The sequence below is a fragment of the Rhinoderma darwinii genome, chromosome 2 (genome assembly GCF_050947455.1).
Source record: "Rhinoderma darwinii isolate aRhiDar2 chromosome 2, aRhiDar2.hap1, whole genome shotgun sequence".
In the NCBI taxonomy this organism is placed as follows: domain Eukaryota; kingdom Metazoa; phylum Chordata; class Amphibia; order Anura; family Rhinodermatidae; genus Rhinoderma; species Rhinoderma darwinii.
In genome coordinates, this window is record NC_134688.1 from 162508958 (window position 1) to 162531838 (window position 22881).

General features: G+C 40.8%; 1 protein-coding gene across 5 annotated transcripts in view; it reads left to right on the forward strand.

Moving 5' to 3' along the window:
* FARP1 (FERM, ARH/RhoGEF and pleckstrin domain protein 1) overlaps positions 1-22881 on the forward strand; it is a 247209-nt gene that overhangs the window by 203325 nt on the left and 21003 nt on the right. The window contains exons 11-16 of one of the 5 annotated variants that reach the window (XM_075852409.1): positions 1752-1820; positions 2070-2145; positions 3679-3916; positions 19737-19924; positions 20043-20132; positions 21323-21456. In XM_075852409.1, the coding sequence (XP_075708524.1) occupies positions 1752-1820; positions 2070-2145; positions 3679-3916; positions 19737-19924; positions 20043-20132; positions 21323-21456 (795 nt within the window). The remainder of the gene's footprint in view (positions 1-1751; positions 1821-2069; positions 2146-3678; positions 3917-19736; positions 19925-20042; positions 20133-21322; positions 21457-22881) is intronic. The other 4 variants (XM_075852411.1, XM_075852410.1, XM_075852412.1 and 1 more) reach the window with 4 other exon arrangements.

Here is a 22881-nt window from a genome sequence, read left to right on the forward strand (position 1 = left end):
GGCATTTCTCTTTTTCAGAAAAACATCACGATCTCTATAATGCAGCAGCTTGGCTAGTACAGTCCTAGGTGGAGCTCCTTCAGGCAGCGGTCGTGTCTGCACTCGGTGTGCCCGCTCCACTGCATATAGTGGTGACAAAGTCTCCTTTCCAAAGGTAGTCAAAGGCCAAGATTCAAAATAGGTAGTGGGGTCCGTTCCCTCCACCTCCGGCATTCCCACTATGCGCACATTATTCCTACGAATCATATTTTCTAGGTCATCTGCTTTAACTACCATGCCTGCAATAGTATGGTCATGGTGGCGTATATCCCACAAGGCAGGTGTTAGGGCATCCGCCATATCGCTCACTAAGCATAATGTCCCTTAAAGTCAGTTCTGGGGCAGAAATCAACAGGGTCTGTGCTGACGGCCTAGTGAGGGCCGCACCAGCATGCTCCATCATGTCTGTCCCGGAGCCCAGTCACTACTTGCCTCCATCTCCCCTTCCTCACCAGTGTCGTCCGCTTCATCCACCAACATATCGGCCACTGCAAGCACAGCTCTATCCTTGCAGGTTGTAGAGGCAGAGGGTCTAGTATATTGCTCCAGTCTCACCGCTGCTTCCGCAGCCTGTTCAGTTTGCCTCAGCTGCCTGGGAGTTTGGGAGCCGGCGCCGTTTTGTGCCATGCGGTCTCCGCCTTCGATAAGGGATTTTTTTTGTGCGGGTCATGGGATCAGCTTCCTAAGTTCACCCGTGCAGTCACTGTACCTTGCTGGCACGGTAGAGGGTGTCTGCATGCATCAACCGGCTGGGATTGTCAGGATAATTGTGTCCAAGTGCATTGCCGAGCGGGAGCTCTTACTCCGTCGAGGTCCAGGCCACGCCCCTAACTCCATGTTTAAAGATGGATAGACACTTGCTGTAAAATGATGTACATGGTCAGCAACAATACTCAGATAGGATATGGCATTTAATGCTGATTTGCTATAAAAGCACCTTGTGTGGCACAAGAAAACATTTTCCACACCATTATATAAAATTGTCTGGATCATTGACACAAGGCAGGATGGATCCAAGCACTATTGTGATATAGAAGTTATGTATGCAATAGTGCATATAAATTAAAGATTCGGTTAAATGAAGTTACATCACTGTTTTCCAAATAAAAACTATATATTGTCTGAGTAGTATCATATTTGTGGACACACCTGAAAAAAATGATATAGCTAAGTATTGCTGTTAGAATCTTTATAGAATACCTAGTTCCTTTTCATATCCATAGATACAGGACTGGGTTGGGTAGTTTCAGAGACTGGTCAGTCACCCATTGAGAGAAAACAAGCTAGCTCTCTATTGGCCATTTAAACTCCATACATTGAATCATAATGACTGCGAGTGCCCAACTTTATAAAACTGAACCGCTCACACAGTACAAGTTGTTTCATCCTGCTCCTATATTGAGATGAGTTGTCTAGTGTCTGCTCTATTCATGACATCATTGCCGCATCATTTGAAAAGACAGGCTTTGTATGCATGGTTCTACTGTATGTACATAATACTGTGGTGTAATTTAGACCATGACTTATCCAAGACAACAACTCTGTCTAATCTAGATTACGTACTGCAGCATTTTGGAACAGATTTTGAGGGTTTAATAGGTTGAGTAGTTAAAACTGTACAGATTTCTACCTATGACATCACCCAAGTGATATATTTACATACTCTCATGAGTTACTTAATATGAATACAATTTTATGTTTTTCTTCATTAGTGGCCGAACACAAAAACAAGTTTTGGATTATGTGAAGGAAGGAGGACACAAAAAAGTACAGTTTGAGAGGTAAGAGGTGGTCCTATCGGAGTATTTATTAGAGGTTTGTTACTGTATACATAGACTAGAGATGAATACCTTGTGATTGATACAGCGCAGCAGTAGTTGCCTAATCATTATTTACATTGTATAGTCCGGTGAACATGTCATAGCTGTTTTACTGTTATGTATATGTACCATATGTTATTTTTGTTTGCCCTGGCACCTTTGAAAGGTTATGCTGTTTTGCTTTACTTTTGTCATGTACTTTCTTTGCAGGAAGCACAGCAAGCTTTGTTCCATAAGAAGTTTATCTACCCCCTCATCTGATCAGATTTCAGAGGTGCCAAAACAAGTTAGTAATTCCATCACATGGTTTTCATTCAACTTAGTCTGTTGAAGCAGGTTGTTTAGGGCTCATTCAGACGTGCGTGTATCTCGTCCGTGTGACGGCCGTTAAGAAAACGGCCGTCACACGGACTCATGTATTTCAATGGGGCCATTCACACGACAGTTGTTTCAACAGAGCGTGTGAAGGGTCCGTGAAATAATAGGACATCTAATTTCCTGCGTGTCACACATCCCCCATACTCTAGTCTATGGGGGATCCGTGACCACACGTCCCGCACGGGTGCACCTAGGATGTGAAAAACTGCCGTTTTTCAAGTCGGAGGCTGGCTACGCTCGTCTGAATGTAGCCTTACGAGTGATTTGGATATATGAAGTGAAATACAATTTGCATGTTGCCGAAGCAAAGAAATGTTTACGTTGATTGTATTCAAATGTAAGTGCGATAAGGTAAGGACAGATATTCCTAATAGTTTTTGTTAGTATTGTGTTAATAAACCTAATCCTTGCATGGTGAGAAGTTATACAACTTTCTAATACTCTTCATGTTTTACCATTTTCCCCCTTAAGTAATGTAAAAAAACATAATTGTTATCGCCATATCTATAAAGGTAGGAACTCACTAGGCGTATATGCTATGCATTTTCCACAACGCATTACATTGCAGAAAAATTATACTGCAGAATCGTTACTCTTCTGTTGCAGGTTTACCCCATTGTATACAATGGTAAGGCAAAACCCGCAACAAAGAGGCATGTGTCACGACTCTGGCAGCAGAATCACTGCGATACCGCCACAAAAATTGCAAGTGCGAGAAAAATAATCTTTTTTTTAATTTGAAATTAATAAAAAAAAAAAACTGCAGAAGGGCAAGTATATTGACGCGATCCTCTCTTCTGAGCGCAGCCGGCCTCCTGGGATGACGTTTCATCCCACATGACTGCTGCAGCGGTCACATGGACTACAGCGTCATCCCAGGAGGCCAGGCTATGCTCAGAAGAGAGGGATGCGTCGCCATGACTACAGCCGGGGTAAGTAAACTTTTTTTTTTTATATACCTGCAAGATTTCCGCGCAGGACATACCGCACAAAAAAACGCCACCATTTTATTATTTTTTTAAAGGCGTCAACGCTGTTTCCTTACCTCCCATAAAAGTGAGTGAGCGTTACGAAAACCGTGTGGACAGCAAGCTCGGCTGTTTCAGAACTCCAGGAACCTCTCCACGGAGTCTCAGCCTGAATGCGATGACCAGCGGCCGCCTCATCAGGCAGGGATGGGTCAGTGGACCCGCATCTGTCAGACATTTATGCCATATTATGATATGCCATTAATGTCTAAGATGGGAAAACCACTTTAAATACATTCAGATTGTATCCTAAATTGGAGCTCTAGTCTCACAGACGTTTAGTCGATTTTAGCCTTCGCAGCCGAGATAGTTATGAGGACTTTTCTTCACTGATGCCGAATGGCTTTTGCACTCTTGTCTGCTTTGTTTAGAGTTAATGTTAAAAGCATGACATTTTTAATTTGTTTTCACAGCAGAGCCCTAAGATAACCCTTGTACCGTGTTCACAACCAGATGAGGTACAAAGCTTATCGCCATGCAAAGAGGAGAAGTTAGTGACTGAGGTGCTAGTGCAACATAAAAGTCCATCGCCCAAGAAAGTACCTTTGGAGAAGAAATCAAATGAAGGAACACATTTGACAATTGATGGGGAAGAAGCCGCAAAAGACCATATACAGCAGAACATGAAGAACGCACACCAGCCAAGCACAGGTCCAGCATCCCGGGCTGCTCATGGCAGCAGTAACTCAATTCCTTATATTGACTGCAGTGATGTAGATAGCGAATATGATATTTACAGAGCACTTTTAAAACGCTCGCAGTCCCAAACAAATGACAAGGATGAGGGTGGTTTTCATTGTAATGGAACCTATAGAACAGATGATTATCTTAAACATTCTAAATTGAAACAACAAATGTCTTCTGTTCGGTCATCTTCTAATATTATTGAAGAATACATTGATGATGACTCAGCTGGCATGTCCTTTTATGCTGGCAACAGCCCTAAAATGCCCAGGCACAGCTCTTTGATAGATGAAATGTTTAGTGCCCCAACTAGTCGTAGTCCCTTAGCTAGTCCATTGTCACCTCGAAGCAAGGGATCGAGTCCAAACATGAGCTTGAATAGGAGCGGTTCTCCGAGATATATTTCAGAAAATGTGTACAATAATAATGGGCGGAGAACTCCCGATAATTGTGTTGGTAGCTGCGACTATGATTATGCACAATATGACACCCCATTAAATAGGCCGCATATTCAGAAACTGAAGGGTGGCTACCGTAACCATTCTGATACCGATCCTTTTATCTTAAGTCAGATATCCTCCACACCTGTAGTAGACCATAGAGCTGAAGAGCAGAGGTTAGACCATCTCTCCAAAATGGCTGCCTTAGAATCTAAAATGATGTCAAATGGAGTTTTTGAGAGTAGGCGATCCAAATACAGCCCAATATTACGATCTCCTGTTAAAGTCGAAGAGCACTTGGGTGGTGTAACTGATGGTTCTACTAGCAGTGGTAGTGAATCAAGTGATACAGATTCAGATATAGGCGATTCTTTCAGTCACCCGCTTGTGTATGGGAACCCAATAGTGTTAAACTCTTCACCAATGCCTAGAAATAACTACTCATTTGGTAGCCTTCAGCTGGAAGAGTATGCTGAGGAAGTAAACGATGAGGACACTGTCCTTAGTTTTAGTGACGAAGATGGTGCCCATATTTTTAGCTGCTAGGTAGTTAGGGTTCTATTGAAAGTATGTAGTACAGTAAACACCTGTATGTTATAGTAGTTTATACTATGGTAAGGGTTTGTAGACATAGATTGCACTTTGTTTTAAACGTTTGTAGGAGTATGATTTGTCAGTATAATTTAATAATATAATAGTTTTTATGGATTTTATCATGTATGGAGTGGTAGCACTTACGTTTGATTTTATTTTTTTAATCATTCATGTAGACTAGACGTGTTTGGAATGGACTCTATAGAGTTACAAAAAGGTGTTGAGCTACAATTGCACTAACCCATAATGCAGCCTTTTTAGAATTTGATGCCCCACACCTTGTATTAATATGGTTTTATAATGATAGTAACCAGGCCTTGGTGTACAATAAGCCATAAATTCTACCAGTAAGATTTCTTGTGTATGTTTAACATTGAATATACTTCTCTGTTTGCAGTGCCTACTAAACTCAATTAAGAGTTGTATTCATGGCCATGATGAACTGTAGACATCTTTCTTAACCGTTTTTTTAAATGTCTTTTCCTCCATCTAAAAAAAAAAAAAAAAAAAGTTCCTGCGGGGACAGCTGTTATTTTAGACCATTGAAATGGATGAGCTTTGAGGATTCTTTGAGATTTGCTTCCCTTAGAAATAGTTTCGAGCTAGATGGAGCATCTCACACATCCTTTCATTATTTCTGCCCTGTTGGAGCATTTTTAAGCTCTATAAAATCAAACTGCAGTATGTTTTTTTAGATCATACATTGTATTTGTAGGCTAAAATGCTCTTATATGGTTGAGTTTGATGTCCATAGCCTTTAAATCTGAAGATTCTTTTACTTGGTTATTTCTTCTCAGTCTTCTATTCCATTCTAGGTTTGTGATTGTTCTATTTCCAGGTAGTGAGGTAGTTATGAGCATAAAAGCAAAAAACAGTGCCAAACAACTGTATTGTTCATTTGACTAAAGGTATTTTGTTGGATTTAGATGTCAAATGCTTCCATATGTAGCTGCTATAGCAACAGTTACTGCAATATATTTTCATGTAGGTCTTGAACTAACTGGTAAAGAAAACATAGTTTGGTGTCTTGCATGCAGTAAGGGTGAGGTGTGCTCTTGTTTACACCAATATTACAGAAGACAAATGTACCTTCTAAGTTTTGGTACCTAAAACAGTTAAAGGGTTTTTCCAGACAGTAAAAATTGATTGCCTATCCTCCGGATAGGCCATCAATAGCTGATGGGTCGGGGTCAGACCCACGGGACCCCCGCTGATAAGCTGTTATGAAAGGGGTGTAGCGCTCGTACGACCGCTGCTTCCCCTTCATTTCCATTTGCTCACTGTGAATCTTCGACACACATTTATAGGTGATTCACAGGTATTGCAGCCTTCGTCTCCCATTCACTTCAGTGGGAGAAAAGGCTGCGATACCTGTGAATTGACGCTGAATGCGTCTCGAAAATTCACAGTGAGCAAGTAGAAATGAAGGTGAAGCAGCACTCGTATTAGCGCTGCACCCCCTTCAAAACAGCTGATCGGCGGCGGACTCTAGAGTCGGACCCAACCCATCAACTATTTATGGCTTATCCTGAGAATAGGCCATCAATTTTTACTGGCTGGAAAACCCCTTTAATAATGTAGACATACACATTTTTCACATTCCTAGAAAATTCCATGTTTGAAATGGTGCCTGGCTGTTTTCGACTATCACTGCCGACTATTTCCTTTTGTGGACAGGTTCTAGGGCATGATGGATGACACGAGGTTCACGTGTAAAATCCATCTTCAGTGAAGCAGTGATGAGATGTATTATCAGTCTCACTGACAGTGCCTGTACATGCAGTGGCCGCACTGGGGTAGTATGTAATGTGGCAAAACTACACATGCGTTGTAGAACCGCAGAAATTTGTGGTACAACTGTGTAACGTTTTTCTACGTTGTACAGCTACTACGTATACGGGCACTCTAAGAGATCAGGTTACTGCTGATGGAGAGGGAAGAGTGGGCTTCCCTCTACTGCTGCTTCTAGTGAGTGTTTTGCTATCTAACCCCAGAGCTGGATTCGCAGCTACACTGCTCATTACTGCTGTATAATCTCCGTGCTGCTTCTGAGTGTGTGAGAGTGCGATATAGGGGAACAGGATCTCCTTCTCTGTGTACTGTGTATGGGATACAACATAGTAACTAGTTTCTTCCCCTCCTGGAGTTGAGTTAAGGAAAAAACTGACCGAGATAGAGCCTGCAGACTAAGGAAACTGATGTAAAATGCAGAATGCAGAATGCAAGTCGAGGCCTGTTCACATCACCGTTCACTTTCCGTTCCGGTGTTCCGTCGGAGGTTTCCGTCGGGTGAACCCCGCAACGGAAAGTGAAACCACAGCTTTCGTTTCAGTCACCATCGATATCAGTGGTGGCGTAAACATCGCTAATGGTTTCCGTTCGTCACCATTCCGACAAATTTCCATTTTTCCGACGGAATCAATAGCGCAGTTGACTCCGCTATTGATTCCGTTGTTAAAACGGAAACCTGACGGAATAGTGACGAACGGAAACCATTAGCAATGTTTACGCCACCACTGATATCAATGGTGACTGAAACGGAAGCTGTGGTTTCACTTTCCATTGCAGGGTTCACCCGACAGAAACCTCAGACGGAACCCCGGTACGGAAAGCGAACGGTGATGTGAACAGACCCTTATATAATGGTCAGAAATAGTGTTATTCGTCATGTACGTAAACATGACCGCTGATTCTGAAAAGGCCCCTTAAAACTACATTATTGTTTGTAGCCAGTGTTGAATAAAATATATTGTATGGGAGGTCATCTGCAGGCAGCTCAAAAAGTAACAATAAGGTCAGTCCCCTAGACAATAAAAACTTTACCAAGGAAAAGTCATTTGGGCAGATTTAGGACTACTGACTGGAACTTGGCTTAATACTACACCAGGCAAGCAAAAATGCGCCAAATTTTTCAGTGATTCATGCTGTATGATAAATTTGTCATGTGTTGCTAGACCTGTTATACTCTTTATTTTCCTTACAGCACATTTTGGTTGGCTTATTTTAGACCAATATTTGGTGCATCTTATGGCCTTCCATTCACTTTTCTAGAACCTTTTAAAAATAAGACAAAAAGAAAGGAGATGCATCAGTCTTTTCTTTATATCTTTTCTTCCGTTCGGAACCTCTTCTGGCTATGACTCAGAGCTGAGCCAAAAACGGCACCAACACTTTGTGTGAGAGTTGCGTTAAAGGACCCGTGGGCTCACCCCGACGTTGGTTTTCGTAAATACTTGCATTCCCCATAAAATAACAATTTCGGAATTCTGTGTTGTGTGTTCCTGTTTTTCGAGCGTTACCAGTCCCTTTGTAAATGGGGGGCGGGGCACTGATCCTTTTAAAGATAGTCACCAACACAGATGTGAAGGGAGACTATGAGCAGCCTCGGTCGCAGTTTTGCTGTAAAATGGCAGAAGAATTAGCGCAGCATGCAGCACCATTTTTTTGGGGTAAAACAACGGACAGAATCAAGGAGACCCGACGGAACCCATTAAAGTCAAAGGGTTCAGTCGGGCGCCGTTAGTGTCCGTGATGTAATGTTTGAGGCATTTTTGTTTTTCTGTTCCTATGACGAAAGTATAAACCAGTTGTAGGTTGTTTAGAAATGCATTTTAGACCAATGTTTAGCATTTTCTAAGCTTTGGTCATCAGAAACCCAAAATCTATAATTTTTATTTCAGTAAAATATTCAAGGGGAATTGCCATTGAATATTTCAAGAGGCACAAGAGAGAATGTCAAATTAATTTCGGGTAAATAAGTTAGTAGTCAAGTGTGCTTGGAACATGTTAATAAGCATGTGGCTACCATTATCAGAGAGGCTGTCAACTTTTTGTTTATAAAAAAAAATAAAAAAATGTCTTTGGTACGTCCTATTCTCACATCTACCTTTGGTTCAGGTTGAAAGTTCTCTCTGTTGGACTTTTTCTGTTTTCTAGCAATACTTTTCTATACGGACTGTCCACTTCCATTACAATGCTCTAGGCACTTATTTCACGGTCTAGACTTGCCACCACTGGAAATGATTGATGCGGTTGAATAATACATCATGTTTATCTCACAAAATAACACACAACTTACAGACATAATAGGTTCCCTCTATTCTATACGCTTGTGCTGGCTGCTTGCCTACTAAATTTGTTGTGTTTAACTTCAATGCAGAGAAATCTGCAGATGCCACTAACATGGAAGACACAAGGTGGTGTGAATATGCGTTTGGGTACTGTTTTTTTTCCCCACTTTCTAAGCCGACTCTTATTACACTACTTTTCTTGTATTCTACTACTCTGGGAAAGACATTCTCATTTTTGTCATTTGTTATCAACCGTTAAGAAAGAGATGTGCTTATGTTGCATTGTATTGCTTTTGTCAGCATGTATCCTAAAACCGTGGAAGGGGCTTCTGTCTTCATCTTCCAGCATGTTTTATCCTGTACCTCACATTTTTCTCGGTTCTGTTTTTTTGTGTTTCTTTTCTTTGGATTATCCTTAAATGCATAGAGAGGTCTTTCTTTTCATAACAGTGATCCTTCCCTACATGGGTTATAAGAGGAGAATATTCGCAGGTCAGGAGCAAGAATTAAATCACGTATTATATGCCCAGGTGTGTGCCTTAGGTCCTGCTTTCATCTTGGCAAGAACTAACGTGGTTGTGTACAGTACAATTCCAGCAGTCAACCCTATGTCCGTAAAGGCCACTGATGGACGCTAAAATGTAACTTTTCATGTCCACATGGCAAGAATTAAAAAATCTGCTGCTTTTTTTTTTTTTAACTATCATTTGTTTGTGTATGACATCCATGGTCATTGGATCACTGTTGCCGAAGAAAGGTGTCTTATACAATGGGCTGTATGTATGGCTTTGGTTTAAAACCGGTCTCTGTCCTGGTATCCATTTAGACGTCACCAGTGACAGACACTGGTCTTATTCCACGGGCTGATATTTAAGATGTTAATGTGTAAGAATATGACAAAAAAATGCATGAGTGCATTGACTGCATATATACTGCTCAGCTTGGTGCATTGCTATGCATGTGATACATTACTTTCCTGTACCCATTTCAAGAGCTTTACCTACACCAAACCCGCTGTACAAATGTAATTTGCTTATCTGTTTTTTGTCAACCTGCTGACCAACTGTGGTGATAACCTAGTCACTGGTAAGATGTGTGATGTACCATTGAATCACTGCCTATTGTACTGTATTTCTCTATACCCTATTTGAAAATACCTTTTTTTTATGGCACCCATTAGACAGTGATTTGTTCAGGCTGAGCTGCTCGCTCTCCCTGTGCAGATCCTGTATACATGTTTGTTTGCGTTAATTTGGAGTAGGCACCCAGCCGGAACAACTTTCTTTATCTTTGCGGTACAAAATCTGACTTAAAGGGGTTTTGCAATGACTTAAAACTGATGGCCTATTCGGTGGGAATCCGACTCTCTGTGCCCCCACTGATCAGCATTTTTAGGGGGACACAGCACTTCGGGGAGAGCTGCTTCCTCTTCATTGTGTACACCGCTCTTTACTGCACCACGCCATCACATCTGCAACAGCTGTGCACAGTATCACCGCTTTCTCCATTCACTTGAATGGAGAAAGCTGTAATACTGTGCCCATCCGCTACGAATGCGGCAGCATTGTGCAGTAAGGAGCTGTGTATGCAATGATGGGAAGCAGCGCTCACCAGAGTTCAGCGGCCACTTCAAACCGTTGATCGGCGGGGGCAGTCAGACCCCGACCAATCCGTTTTACTTTACCGTATAACCCCTTTAAGCTGGTCCAAAGCATTTTTTGGTGTTGACGTCAAATTTGTAGTGGAAATTCTTCCTTGGCTTAGGCTCTGTTGACACTTTTCATTAGTTCTTAAACATCACGTTTCCATTGCTCTCTGACAGAGAAGTGTAGCATGCTACACTATTCTATCCAGTTAATAAACAAAAACCTAAATGGCCCATAAAAAGTCAATGGGATCCATTACTTTTATGTATCTTAAAGAATCCATTTCATGTAGAAACAGAAACCATGACACCGCTGTGAACAGAGCCTAAGAATCTAGTGTATTTGTACTTTTTCATATTTATCGGTTTCAAATCATCTTAGGCTTCGTTCACAACTGCGTAGGGACTCCGTTTATGGCTTCCGTCTGACTTTCCGACAGGGGAACCCATGAACGGAATCCAAACTGAAACAAATGGAAAGCATAGGTTTCGACTGCGCTATTCATGCTGTCAAAATGACGGAACCCTTGTACAACTGTGACAAACGGAAACCATTTGCGCCGGATCCGTCACCTTTGAAATCAATCAACCTATGGTTTCCGTTTGTTTCAGTTTGGATTCCGTTCATGGGTTCCCCTGATGGAAAGGTATATGTGTAGACTAGTTTAAGGGGTTGATATGGTTTGTGAAACATAACGCATGCTTTATATTTGTTTTTATACGGTTAGACGTGAAAAGGTATATACTCTCACACTATTGCCTGACAGTTCGGTCTGTGAAAGTGTTGGTGCAAGGGGGATTTCTCGGCTTCGTAGCACTAGTTTTAATTTTTTTCCAGTTCTATGCGTGGAACTAATATCTTGCAATCAGGAGTGAATGTTTTATATGTATCTAAATGGGATAGTTTTATTTACACTTCAGTACTTGTGATATTCTAATTTCAAAGCATTTTGCTGTAATATTGTTCTCTAGCATTAATAAAACGGACACATTATTTGTGTCATCTCTTTATTGAGCGTGATTTGAATATTATGTTCTAGATTTAGAAGTAAATACATGGGCATATTGATATATAATATATACTGTGTGAGCAGTTCCCGATACTTGTGGCTCTATTTAGTTTCCATGCACACTACTTGCTTTTGTCACTGTCCAGTGTAACCCACCCAGCATACTCACATTAACAAGGAAAAGTGAAGAAAGCATTACTTTCACAGAACAGTGCTGCCTTACACCTGTCCATATATTTACATTGCCCCTTCTTATATTTTATAGCTTACATTCCAATTCTTTAGCCACATTTCAGTATTTCTAGCTATAAAAAGCCACATCATCAAATTAATTAATTATGCTAATAAAGTTGACCCCTCCGCCCCCAGCTCAGTTTTGGGTGGATTTATCCCTAATTCAAAAGGAACATTATACATAGAAATTTCTAGGACTTTTTATTACTTTGTATATCTTTCTTCTACCTTAATCTTCTCCTTTCCTTTGGTCCTTTGTGTCTCATTGTAATCAAAACTGAGAAATATATAAATAATTATTTTATATGCATCTTAAGCTATTACTTTTCCCCCCTCCTACTCAGAAACCTGTGTCACACTATAAAGCCCTCCCCCACTGCTCTGCGTGCAAGGAGACAAAGAACATTAAACCCCGCCCCTTGTCTAAGCCCCACCCTTCATTCACCTGACAGCCAAATATGAAAAAAAAAAAAACAATCAGGAGATTAACTTGAGTTTTTGGCAGGTTTTCTACATGACTGTTTGTTCAGGAACATGCAGAAAATCCTGCAGACTGACAAACACTGCAGACTTTTATTATTATTTCATTTTATTTTATTATTTCTAGGGGTAGTGCGGCTTTAACCCTTTCACGACCAAGGACGAAAATGCACGTCCTGGTCGGCTGCTAGTTCCCGCACCAGGACGTGCATTTTCGTCCGCATTTCAAACTGTCACTCAGTGTAAACACAGAGTGACAGACCCGCGCTGACAGTTGTCCCCGACAGCTGAGACATCAGTCTCGCCGGACAGCGGACCATCGCCGCTGATTTCGGCAGTTAACCCCTTAAGTGCGGCGACGGATTGCCGTCGCCGCATTTAAGTGGTTTGAAGCACATCGGCAGCCCCCACGAAGTGATCGTGGGGGCTACCGATGCTTGTCACGGCAATCGGAGGTCAGATAATGACCTCCGGGTTGCCATGCACGGAAGCCTCGGAGGAACAGCCTCCGGCCGTTCCTCCTCTGCTTCGTGTCAGTGTGACAGTCACGTCACAATGACAGTTAGAGTACATCACACTACGTGTGTAGTGTAATGTACTCTAGCAGCGATCAAAGCTGCAAGACTAAGTGTCCCCTAGTGGGACAAGTAAAAAAAAGTTAAAAAAAGTAATAAAAATGTTTTTAAAAAAGTGTAAAAATAAAAGTTATAAGTGATATAAACACAAAATGCTTTTTTTCCTATAATAAGACTTTTATTATAGAAAAAAAATGAACACGTTAAAAAAGTACACATATTTAGTATCACCGCGTTCGTAACGACCCCAACTATAAAACTGTAATGTTATTTTCCCCGCACGATGAACACCCAAAAAAAAATCAATAAAAAACGACGACAGAATCACAATTTTTTTGGTCACCACCGCTCCCTAAATAAAGAATAAAAAGTGATCAAAAAGTCGCATGTTCCCAAAAATAGTACCAATAAAAACTTCTATCCGTCCCGCAAAAAACAAGCCCTTACACAGCTTTTTTGACAAAAAAATAAAAAAATTATGGCTCTCTGAATATGGTGACACCGAAATTTTATTTGTTTATACATAAGTCATTTTATTGTGCAAACGCTAAAAAAAAGGACCAAACCTATATACATATGGTATATAACCGTACCGTACAAACACGCAGAATAAAGTAAAAATGTCATTTATAGCGTACGGTGAGCGCCGCAAAAAGAAAACCTAAAAAACGGTGTCAGAATTCCTGTTTTTTGCTCAGGATTGCAAAAAAATTGAACAAAAAGTGATTAAAAAAAAAATGGCATGTACCCCAAAATGGTACCAATGAAAACTACAGATTGTCCCGCAACAAATAAGCCCTCACATGGCTCCGGTGGTGAAAAAATAAAAAAGTTCTGGCTTTCAGAATATGGCGATGCAAAATGTGCAGAGCGTTCCAAAAGCGGATAGGATCAGGCGCCATTTATCAGTGCGACACCGGCCACATATCTGCGGATTATTATTTATTTACCCCATTATTATACCCTCTTATTATATTATACCCTGATGTACCCCGCACAGATTACATATACCCTGATGTACCCCGCACAGCTTACACATGCCCCCCACATTATAAACTGAAATACCAGCGAAACCCAAAACAGAAAAACTACCAAGCAAAATCTGCGCTCCAAAAGCAAAATGGCGTCCCTCCCTTCTGAGCCCTGCAGCGTGCCCAAGCAGCAGTTTGCGCCCACACATATGGCGTCGCCATACCCGAGAGAACCCGCTTAACGTTTTATGAGGTATTTGTCTTTTGTGGCACAAACTGGGCACAACATATTATGCACTAAAATGGCATATCAGTGGAAAATTGCAATTTTCACTTTGAACCATCCGCTGTGCATTAACCCCTTTGCGCACTATGACTTAATTGCCGGTCATGGTGCGGCGGTTGATGTATGGAGCGGGCTCATGTGCTGTGCCCGCTCCATACGCTGCGGGTGTCGGCTGTGTATTACAGCAGGTCCCCTCGGTACTAACGGACAGGTACAGCGATCGCTCTGTTACAGAAGCCTGTAAGAATAACAATATACTGCAATACATTAGTATTGCAGTGTATTGTACCAGTGATCCAATGATCACTGGATCAAGTCCCCTGAGGGGATTGATTAATAAAATGTGTAGAAGAATTATAGTTATTAGTAGTGAGAATTTTTTTTTTTAAAGTTAAAAAAACAAAACACCTTTTCGCATTTTTCTTCTAAAGTAATGTAAAAAAATGAACAAAATTGGTATCGCTACGTGCGTAAAAGTCCGAACTATTACAATATACCATTATTTAATTTGCACAGTGCACACCTTAAAAAAATGTAATAATTGAAACCGCCAAAATCGCATTTTATTTTTTTTTGTCACCTTCGCTCTAAAAAAAAAAAATGTAATACAACTTTTGAATCTCTTTTTATGTACCAAAAAATGGTACCAATAAAAACTGCAGCTCCTCCCGCAAGAAATAAGCCCTCACACCGCTCTATTGATGGAAAAATAAAAAAGTTATGGCTCTTGGAAAGCAGGGAGTGAAAATCTAAACTAAGAAAGCAAAAAATGGATCAGTCCTGAAAGGGTTAATTCATTTCTAATGAAAAAACGTATGACCACATGTGGGGTATTTCCGTACTCGGGAGAAATTGCTTTATAAAAAATGGTTGTTTTTTTTCCTTCTTTAACCCTTGTGAAAATGAGAAAATGCAACATTTTAGTGGAAAAAAATTTTATATTAATTTTCGCTCCCTAATTCTAATAAACTCTGCAAAAGACCCGTGGGGTGTAAATGCTCACTATACCCCTAGAAAAATTCCTTGAAGGTTATTCCAAAATGGGGTCACTTTTGGTGGGTTTCCACTGTTTTGGTCCCTCCAGTGCATTGCAAATGCGACATGGCACCGAAAACCATTCCAGCAAAATCATAAATCCAAATGGCGCTCCTTCCCTTCTGAGCCCTGCTGTGGGTCCAAACAGCAGTTTATTACCACATATGGGGTATTGTCGTAATCGGGAGACATTGCTTTACAAATGTTGGGGTGCATTTTCTTCGTTATTCCTTGTAAATAATAAAAATTTATATGTTGCTTCAGAAAAAAAGTACATTTTAATTTTTACAGACTAATTCCAATATATTTAGCGAAAAACCTGTATGGTCAAAATGCTAACTATACCCCTAGATAAATACCTTAAGGGGTCTAGTTTTAGAAATGGGGTCGTTTATGGGGAGTTTCTATCATTCTGGCAGCTCAAAGCCTCTCCAAATGTACAGTGGGGCCTAAAACATTTTCAAGCAAAATATGAGTCCTGAAAGCCTCCGGGTGCTCCCTTCCTTTGGGGCCCTGCCGTGTGTCCAAACAACGCATTAGGGCCACTATGTGGGTATTTTTGAAAACAGGAGAAAGAGGGTGATAGATTTTGGGGTGTGTTTCTTCATTTTCATGTTCGCTTTACAAAGAAATCGGTCTTCAAACAAATACTTTTATGAAAAAAGTGAAATGTTTTTTTTTTCACCTGATATGCATTAAATTTAGCAAAGAACTGTGGGGTCAAAATACTTACTATACCCCTAAATAAATACCTTATGGGGTCTAGTTTTCTAAATGGGGTCGTTTATGGGGAGTTTCTATCGTTCTGGCAGCTCAAAGCCTCTCAAAATGTACAGTGGGGCCTAAAACATTTTCAAGCAAAATATGAGTCCTGAAAGCCTCCGGGTGCTCCCTCCCTTTCGGGCCCTGTAGTGTGTCCAGGCAGCGCATTAGGGTCACAATGGGGGCATTTTTGAAAACAGGAGAAACAGGGTGATATATTTTGGGGTGTGTTTCTTCATTCTCATGGTCGCTTTACACAGAAATCGGTCTTCAAAGTGATACTTTTATGAAAAAAGTGAAATTATATTTTTTTACGCCTGCTTTGCATGAATTCTTACAAAAAAACTGTGGGGTCAAAATACTTACAACACCCCTTAATAAATACCTTAAGGGGTGTAGTTTTCAAAATGGTGTCACTTGTGGGGGTTTCCACCATTCTGACACCTATGAGCCTCTGAAAACCTGGCTTGGTGCAGGAAAACAAAATGTACTTCAAAATGTATAAAATGATTACTAAATTTGTAAGTCTTCCAAATTGCTCAAAAAAAAAATTTTTTTTCCAAAAGTGCTGCCAAAATAGAGTAAAGAGATGGAAATATAGATTTAATTAAAAAAATTGTGCAGTATGTGTGTACATATGTGACATATTGCAGTTAAAAATAGGGAAAAATGATAATTTTTACAAAATTTCTTCAATTTCTCTATTTTTTAATTAATTTCCGCAAATCGTATCAGTCTACTTTTACCACTAAAATAAAGTACAACATGTGACGAAAAAACAATGTCAGAATTACTTGGATATTCAAAACTTTCACACAGTTATTCGCTGATAAAGTCAGACATACCAGATTTGACAAATCTGGCTTGGTCATTAAGGTACAAACATGCCCGGTCATTAAGGAGTTAACTACCCCCACCCGTTCTTTTAAATTGAACTTTTGCTACTTGAAGCTTTTGTGGTAGGGGAAAACCTGTGAGATGCTCTTGCACAACCCATTTTTTCCCCCTCAAATCCTCAAAACTGGGCCTCAGGTGAGTATTCTGTTGGGTTGAGAGGGCGATTAAGAGTTATTCCAGCCTTTCAGTTTTGGGTAAAGTTGCTTGCATACTAAGAAAACCATAGACTTTATTGGGCACTTGACAAAAACTTTATCCAACAATGATCATCTCTAAACACTTTACAATGTTAACCGGCTGCTGTGGTTGCAGTGAGGGCATTTTGGCTGAGCTGCAATACCGCACACACCATATAGACTAATGTACCATTCTTTTTGGAAGATAGCAGTCATGTTTATCTAATCCTGGACAGTTACTTTAAACACATTAGATTTAGCAGTTTAATGCATGCAGCTTTGGACATAATATAACATTTTGTCACATGGGATCATCTTAGTGCCTCAGGACAAATTACACATGACCTCACTCCCAGGACAAGCTTGCTGTTCACGCTCAACCAGATTTTTATGGTGATTCATTGAAAACCCTGAACCATCAGACACATTTGCTCTCGTTCATATTAGGGAGTTTGAGGTATGTTTAGTCCCAGTGTCCCCTGTAGATAGCAGCACCTGTGTCCCCTGTAGATAGCAGCACCAGTGTCCCTTGTAGATAGAAGCACCAGTGTCCCATGTAGATAGCAGCACCAGTGTCCCATGTAGATAGCAGCACCAGTGTCCCATGTAGGCAGCAGCACCAGTGTCCCCTGTAGGCAGCAGCACCAGTGTCCCCTGTAGGCAGCAGCACCAGTGTCCCCTGTAGGCAGCAGCACCAGTGTCCCCTGTAGGCAGCAGCACCAGTGTCCCCTGTAGGCAGCAGCACCAGTGTCCCCTGTAGATAGTGCCACAGTGGCCATGTAGATAGCGCCACTGAAGCTCCCTCTAGGAGCGGAGTCAGCAGCCAGAGTGTTGCCGTCATTATGGCCAGGGATTCCACTCCCGGAGGAGCCCCTGAAGTCACTGTCCATATATGGACAGTGATGTCAGGGGCTCCCTTTAGAAGCAGAGTCTCTGGTCACAGTGACGGTAACGATCTGGCCGGGGATTCCGCTCCTAGAGGGAGCTTCGGTGGCGCTATAAACAGGGGAAGGGTTGGCGCTATCTACAGGGGGAGTGGTGTGTTATCTACAGGGGGATTGTGGGGCTATCTATAAGGGGGAGTGTATTCCAGCATCTTAAAACCCCTAACATCACTATCCATATATGGACAGTGACGTCAATGGCTTTACCAAGACTGTCCTCTGCCAGAGCGCTTGCTATGCTCTGGCCCGAGACTCCATTTGGGAGAGTGCCTCGAGACAGAAAAGTGCAGCACTGCGTCAGTGTGTGCAGTGCTGTTCTTCTAAGCCCCCTAACTGTGATCAAACACATGGTTGTTTGTTCAAACTAAGGGGGAGGAATGCCAGCACTTGTGGAGAGAGTTGGCAGACCGCAAAATGCAGTTCTTCTCACACTGGAGCAGCACTGCACACATTAAACCCCGTTCCAACATTTATATATGTGAGAACTGCATGGGGCATCGGCACTTGGAACGTATATAGCCGTTTGGCTCTCGTGAAGGGGGAAAAAGTCTGTCACTGGAAATCTGGTCTGGATAAGGGGATGGTCTTTCTCAAAGAGGTGGTCTTTTGGAGAGGGTTCACTGTCTAAGTAAATCTGAAAAGCAACAATAAGAAGTAGTGTTAGCAGAACCCTATTTGGTCTTTTCCTTTTGGAAATGACTATTACAATCCAATCATGAGTATTCGATACATTTTTGTATTTGTGTCCAAGTGCTGAATATATATATATATATATATATAAATATATATAAATCTACATATTTTTTTAAGATCTATTTTACCCAAAGCCTTATCACAAATCACCCAGTTATTAAACTTCTATAATGCGTCTTCCAGGCATTAGTATTTCTGGTTCTCTACGTGCACTCATGGTTTCCATTTCACTGATCCAAAGACATGATGTGCCATTTGTTTACTGCCATTGCTTTTCATCTGCCCATTTTTCTTCACTGAGTGTAGACTAGCTTTGCTAGGATTTCTGTCACAAGCATTCAATGGAGCATGAATGGAATGACGGCAAAAGGTATACAACATCTGTTATGTGTAGTCTGGTAATGTAGTTTGCTCAGCACCTGTCACTTTGTGTTGAATGCTATGAAGTTGTGTATGATAGAAAGCCTGTTCTGTTTAGATTGTTTGTAGCCAATGTGTATTCAGTAGTTGCCTTACTGCCCCATTACTATTCTATAGTTTGTTCCATTTAATGGAATGGTACTAAAAAGCCATTGGATTACCTATGAAAACACACAAGTAGCTTCTACACTTTTTGCAAACTGGTAAATGTAACATAGGATAGTTCTAGATGCATACTGGAAAAAAAATACTGTGCTTTGGTAATTTTGTGGAGCTTTCTAGCCAAGAAAGAATTTAGCATTTCATTACTATACATTAGATTCAATTGTGGATGGTTTTTATTTTGAGAAATAGTTGGAATTTATAAATTATTTGAGCCCTAATTCATATTTAACTGAGAATTCTAGTCACTGGACCGGTCATCGGTTCTCCAGTATATCACAGCTCAGTACATTTCTACCAGTGTGCTTGTATCTTAGTCTCGTTGTAAGACATGGATATCCTTGAGTTTGGAAGAAAATGGTGCACTAAATGTTTGTCTTTTTCTCCTTGCAGGTTCTTTAACAGGGAGTCCACACCTTTCGGAACTATCTATTAACTCTCAAGGAGGAACGACTGGCCTCAACTCTACGCTCTCACCAAACTTAAGTCCCGATGGAAAGCCTTCTTCTCCATTAATAAGCCCATTGTTGAATGAATCTATCTGCATCAGAACTGATGATGAGGAAGACAGTCGTAAAAAGGTACACTTTTCATCATAGATGTGTAGAGCGATGACTGATACCCGATGACTGATACCCACACACTAATCCAATGTTTGTAGTGTTTTGCTTACATTGTTATTTAACACTTTCTCTGCAGAGATTTCCCACAGACAAAGCCTACTACATTTCAAAAGAGGTTTCCGCTACAGAATGCACCTACCTTAAGGACCTTGAAGTTATTACTGTGGTACGTTCTACTTTTGCCTTCTGGTATACCAGTTCTTTAGATCAACAAGCACAAGAGTCGGGACAGTTATTTATATGCACAAACTTCTAATGTAGCAAAACTATCTGTTATGTTTTTAACATTAATTTGTCTGAACTGTTCAGATAGACAGACAGACAGACTTGATGCATACAGAATGGGCTGCCATTTTGAATATGTAAACTACAGACAGTCAAATGGTCAGGGCCCCTAGGACTTGTTCACTCTTCTTCCATCCTCCATCTTGTACCCCACAATTAAGGCCTCATGCACACGACCGTAAGGGTTTTTACTGTCCGCAAATATGGATCCGATGGCTACAGATCCACATCCTTGGCCGTCCACAATTGCGGAAGCGCCTATGGACTTCTATGGGCGAGTCCGTGCCGCAATTGCAGACAAGAATAGGACAAGTTCGATATTTTACCGATCATTTCTACGGCCCAGACACACATCCGTAAACATACGAAAATGTGTCCGTGGCCAATAGAAATTAATGGGTCTGCAATTTCATCTGTAATTATGGATGAAAACTACGGTCGTGTGCATGGGGCCTTAGTAGGACCCTTGTAAACAGAGAAGCGAATAGTATACAATAGTTGACGGGAGTGTAAGGCCTATATTTGGCACATTTTCACAGGTCCTGCACAGCAGAGCCCTGATGGCTGCCCTGCATACATTCATACATACCCTCAGTAGCGTATATGTAGAGTCACCATTTCACCAAATATCCTTTTATTTAACACCTGCAGTAATGATTGATCACTTTTAGGCCCCTTGCACATGGCCGTAGCCGTAATGCCGGTCTGGGATTCTGTCTACGGCCAGCTGCGGACAGTCACCCAAATTTGCGGGCCATGCTAAAGTATATATAAAGTATGGTCTGTAAAATAAAAAAAATAGGATATGTCCTATATTTTGCAGATGTTTTCTACGGGAAGGTGTACCTGGGCAGTAGAAATGAATGGGTCTGTAATTGCGGATCAGAATTACGGCCGTTTGTATGGGGCCTTAATCGTAATCTCACTATATACTGAACTTTACCATGCGTGTTAAAGTCTCATTTAAAAAAATAACTAAAATGATGATGAAAAGGGTTCTAAAGACATTTCTAAGCTTCTAGGACTCCATTATGGCATAGAATCCCATCATGTAATGATTTTTCCTTTCAGTGGTTTCAGAATGCAGCAAACAAAGATGACTCCATGCCGGAGCAGCTGAAGAACCTCATTTTCTCCAACTTTGACCCCTTACATAAATTCCACTCCAGTTTCATAAAGGAAGTTGATCAAAGACTTGCACTTTGGTAAGATGTGTTTGTTTTGTTCATTAATCTTTCAAGCTTTCACTGCTTGGTGTCTTGAAAAATTATAAGGAAGAAAATTACATTCACTTCATTGTCAAATAGAAAATGTTTCTTCATTTTAAAATTATGACAACACATTGAGCCATGATCAGGACAACTTTTTTTTTTAAACACGTTACGTTTTCAGCAAAAAAGGTTATTCATTGTAGTAAAAAAAAAAAACAACAACCAGTTCTACACTTACCAATATGCTTTCTGTATCGCTACTAGACATAGCTCTGATAACTGTACTGTTCCTATTGAATGACTGCAAGCCGAAATCTTACATTGCGAGGAATTGATACAAATAGTATATTTTTAGATTGAATGACTTTAGCATTGTTATGTTAGCAAATTCTACATAGTGACTTTAGCAAATTCTGTTTATAGTTCTAACCACGGCCATTCTTTGAATATAAGCTTATACGTGCAAATAATTATTACTTAGGTACTAGTTTAATCTGTTACGGGTAATTACACAGCCAAATCTCTTGCGCCACATGCACACGACTGTAAAAAAATCTCCGTAATTTCGGACCGGTTCTATTGGCCGCGGACACCTTTCCGTATCACTATGGATAGGTGTCCGTGCCGTAGTACTGTGGAATTATGGAGCATGTACTACCTTTCGTTTTTTACAGGCCGTGCTCCGATACGTTGTATGGGAGCACAGCCCGGAAATGCGGCCGGCTGTGCACGCAATTGTGGGCCGTGAGCCTGAGGCCTTACCGAGAGCGAGGACGAGTAAGGCCCCATGCACACGACCGTAAAAAAAAATCGGAATTGCTGACCGTAATACGATCCGCAATTACGGACCTGTTCGGTTCTATTGGCCGCGGACACCTTTCTGTATCGCTAAGGATAGGTGTCTGTGTCGTAGAACTGCATCGCAAAAGATAGAACATGTTCCATGTCGCCAGCAGATTACGAGCACGGCCGTGTGCTAGAGGCCTAAGTGCTGTTATCATCCTTGTCATAAACTGATACACTGTGTGTGATGATTACCTCTAAGGAAAAGTAACCATTTAAAGTGGACTTGCAGTAAATTTACAGGAGTAGGACCGATGTTATGTTTTGTCTTCATGACAACACTTCTTGTTGTGTTACATTATCATATACCTTTCCACAGAATATACAATCCGTTCTGTAAGAAGCCTATTATTATTGGTTTACTTTGAGTTTAATATATCCGTAAACAATCTGTCTAAGGGAAGCACATGCTTCTAAAATTCATTTTAGGAATTTCACGGTTTATTCATATTTCTTTAATTTTATTTTTTTTGTCAATTCTTTCTTTATTTGCTTTTTCAAACACGGAACATATCAAGCAAGGGAGTAAAAAAGAAAAACAGGGAGAAGGGTATATTTCTTTAATTTTTACCATAT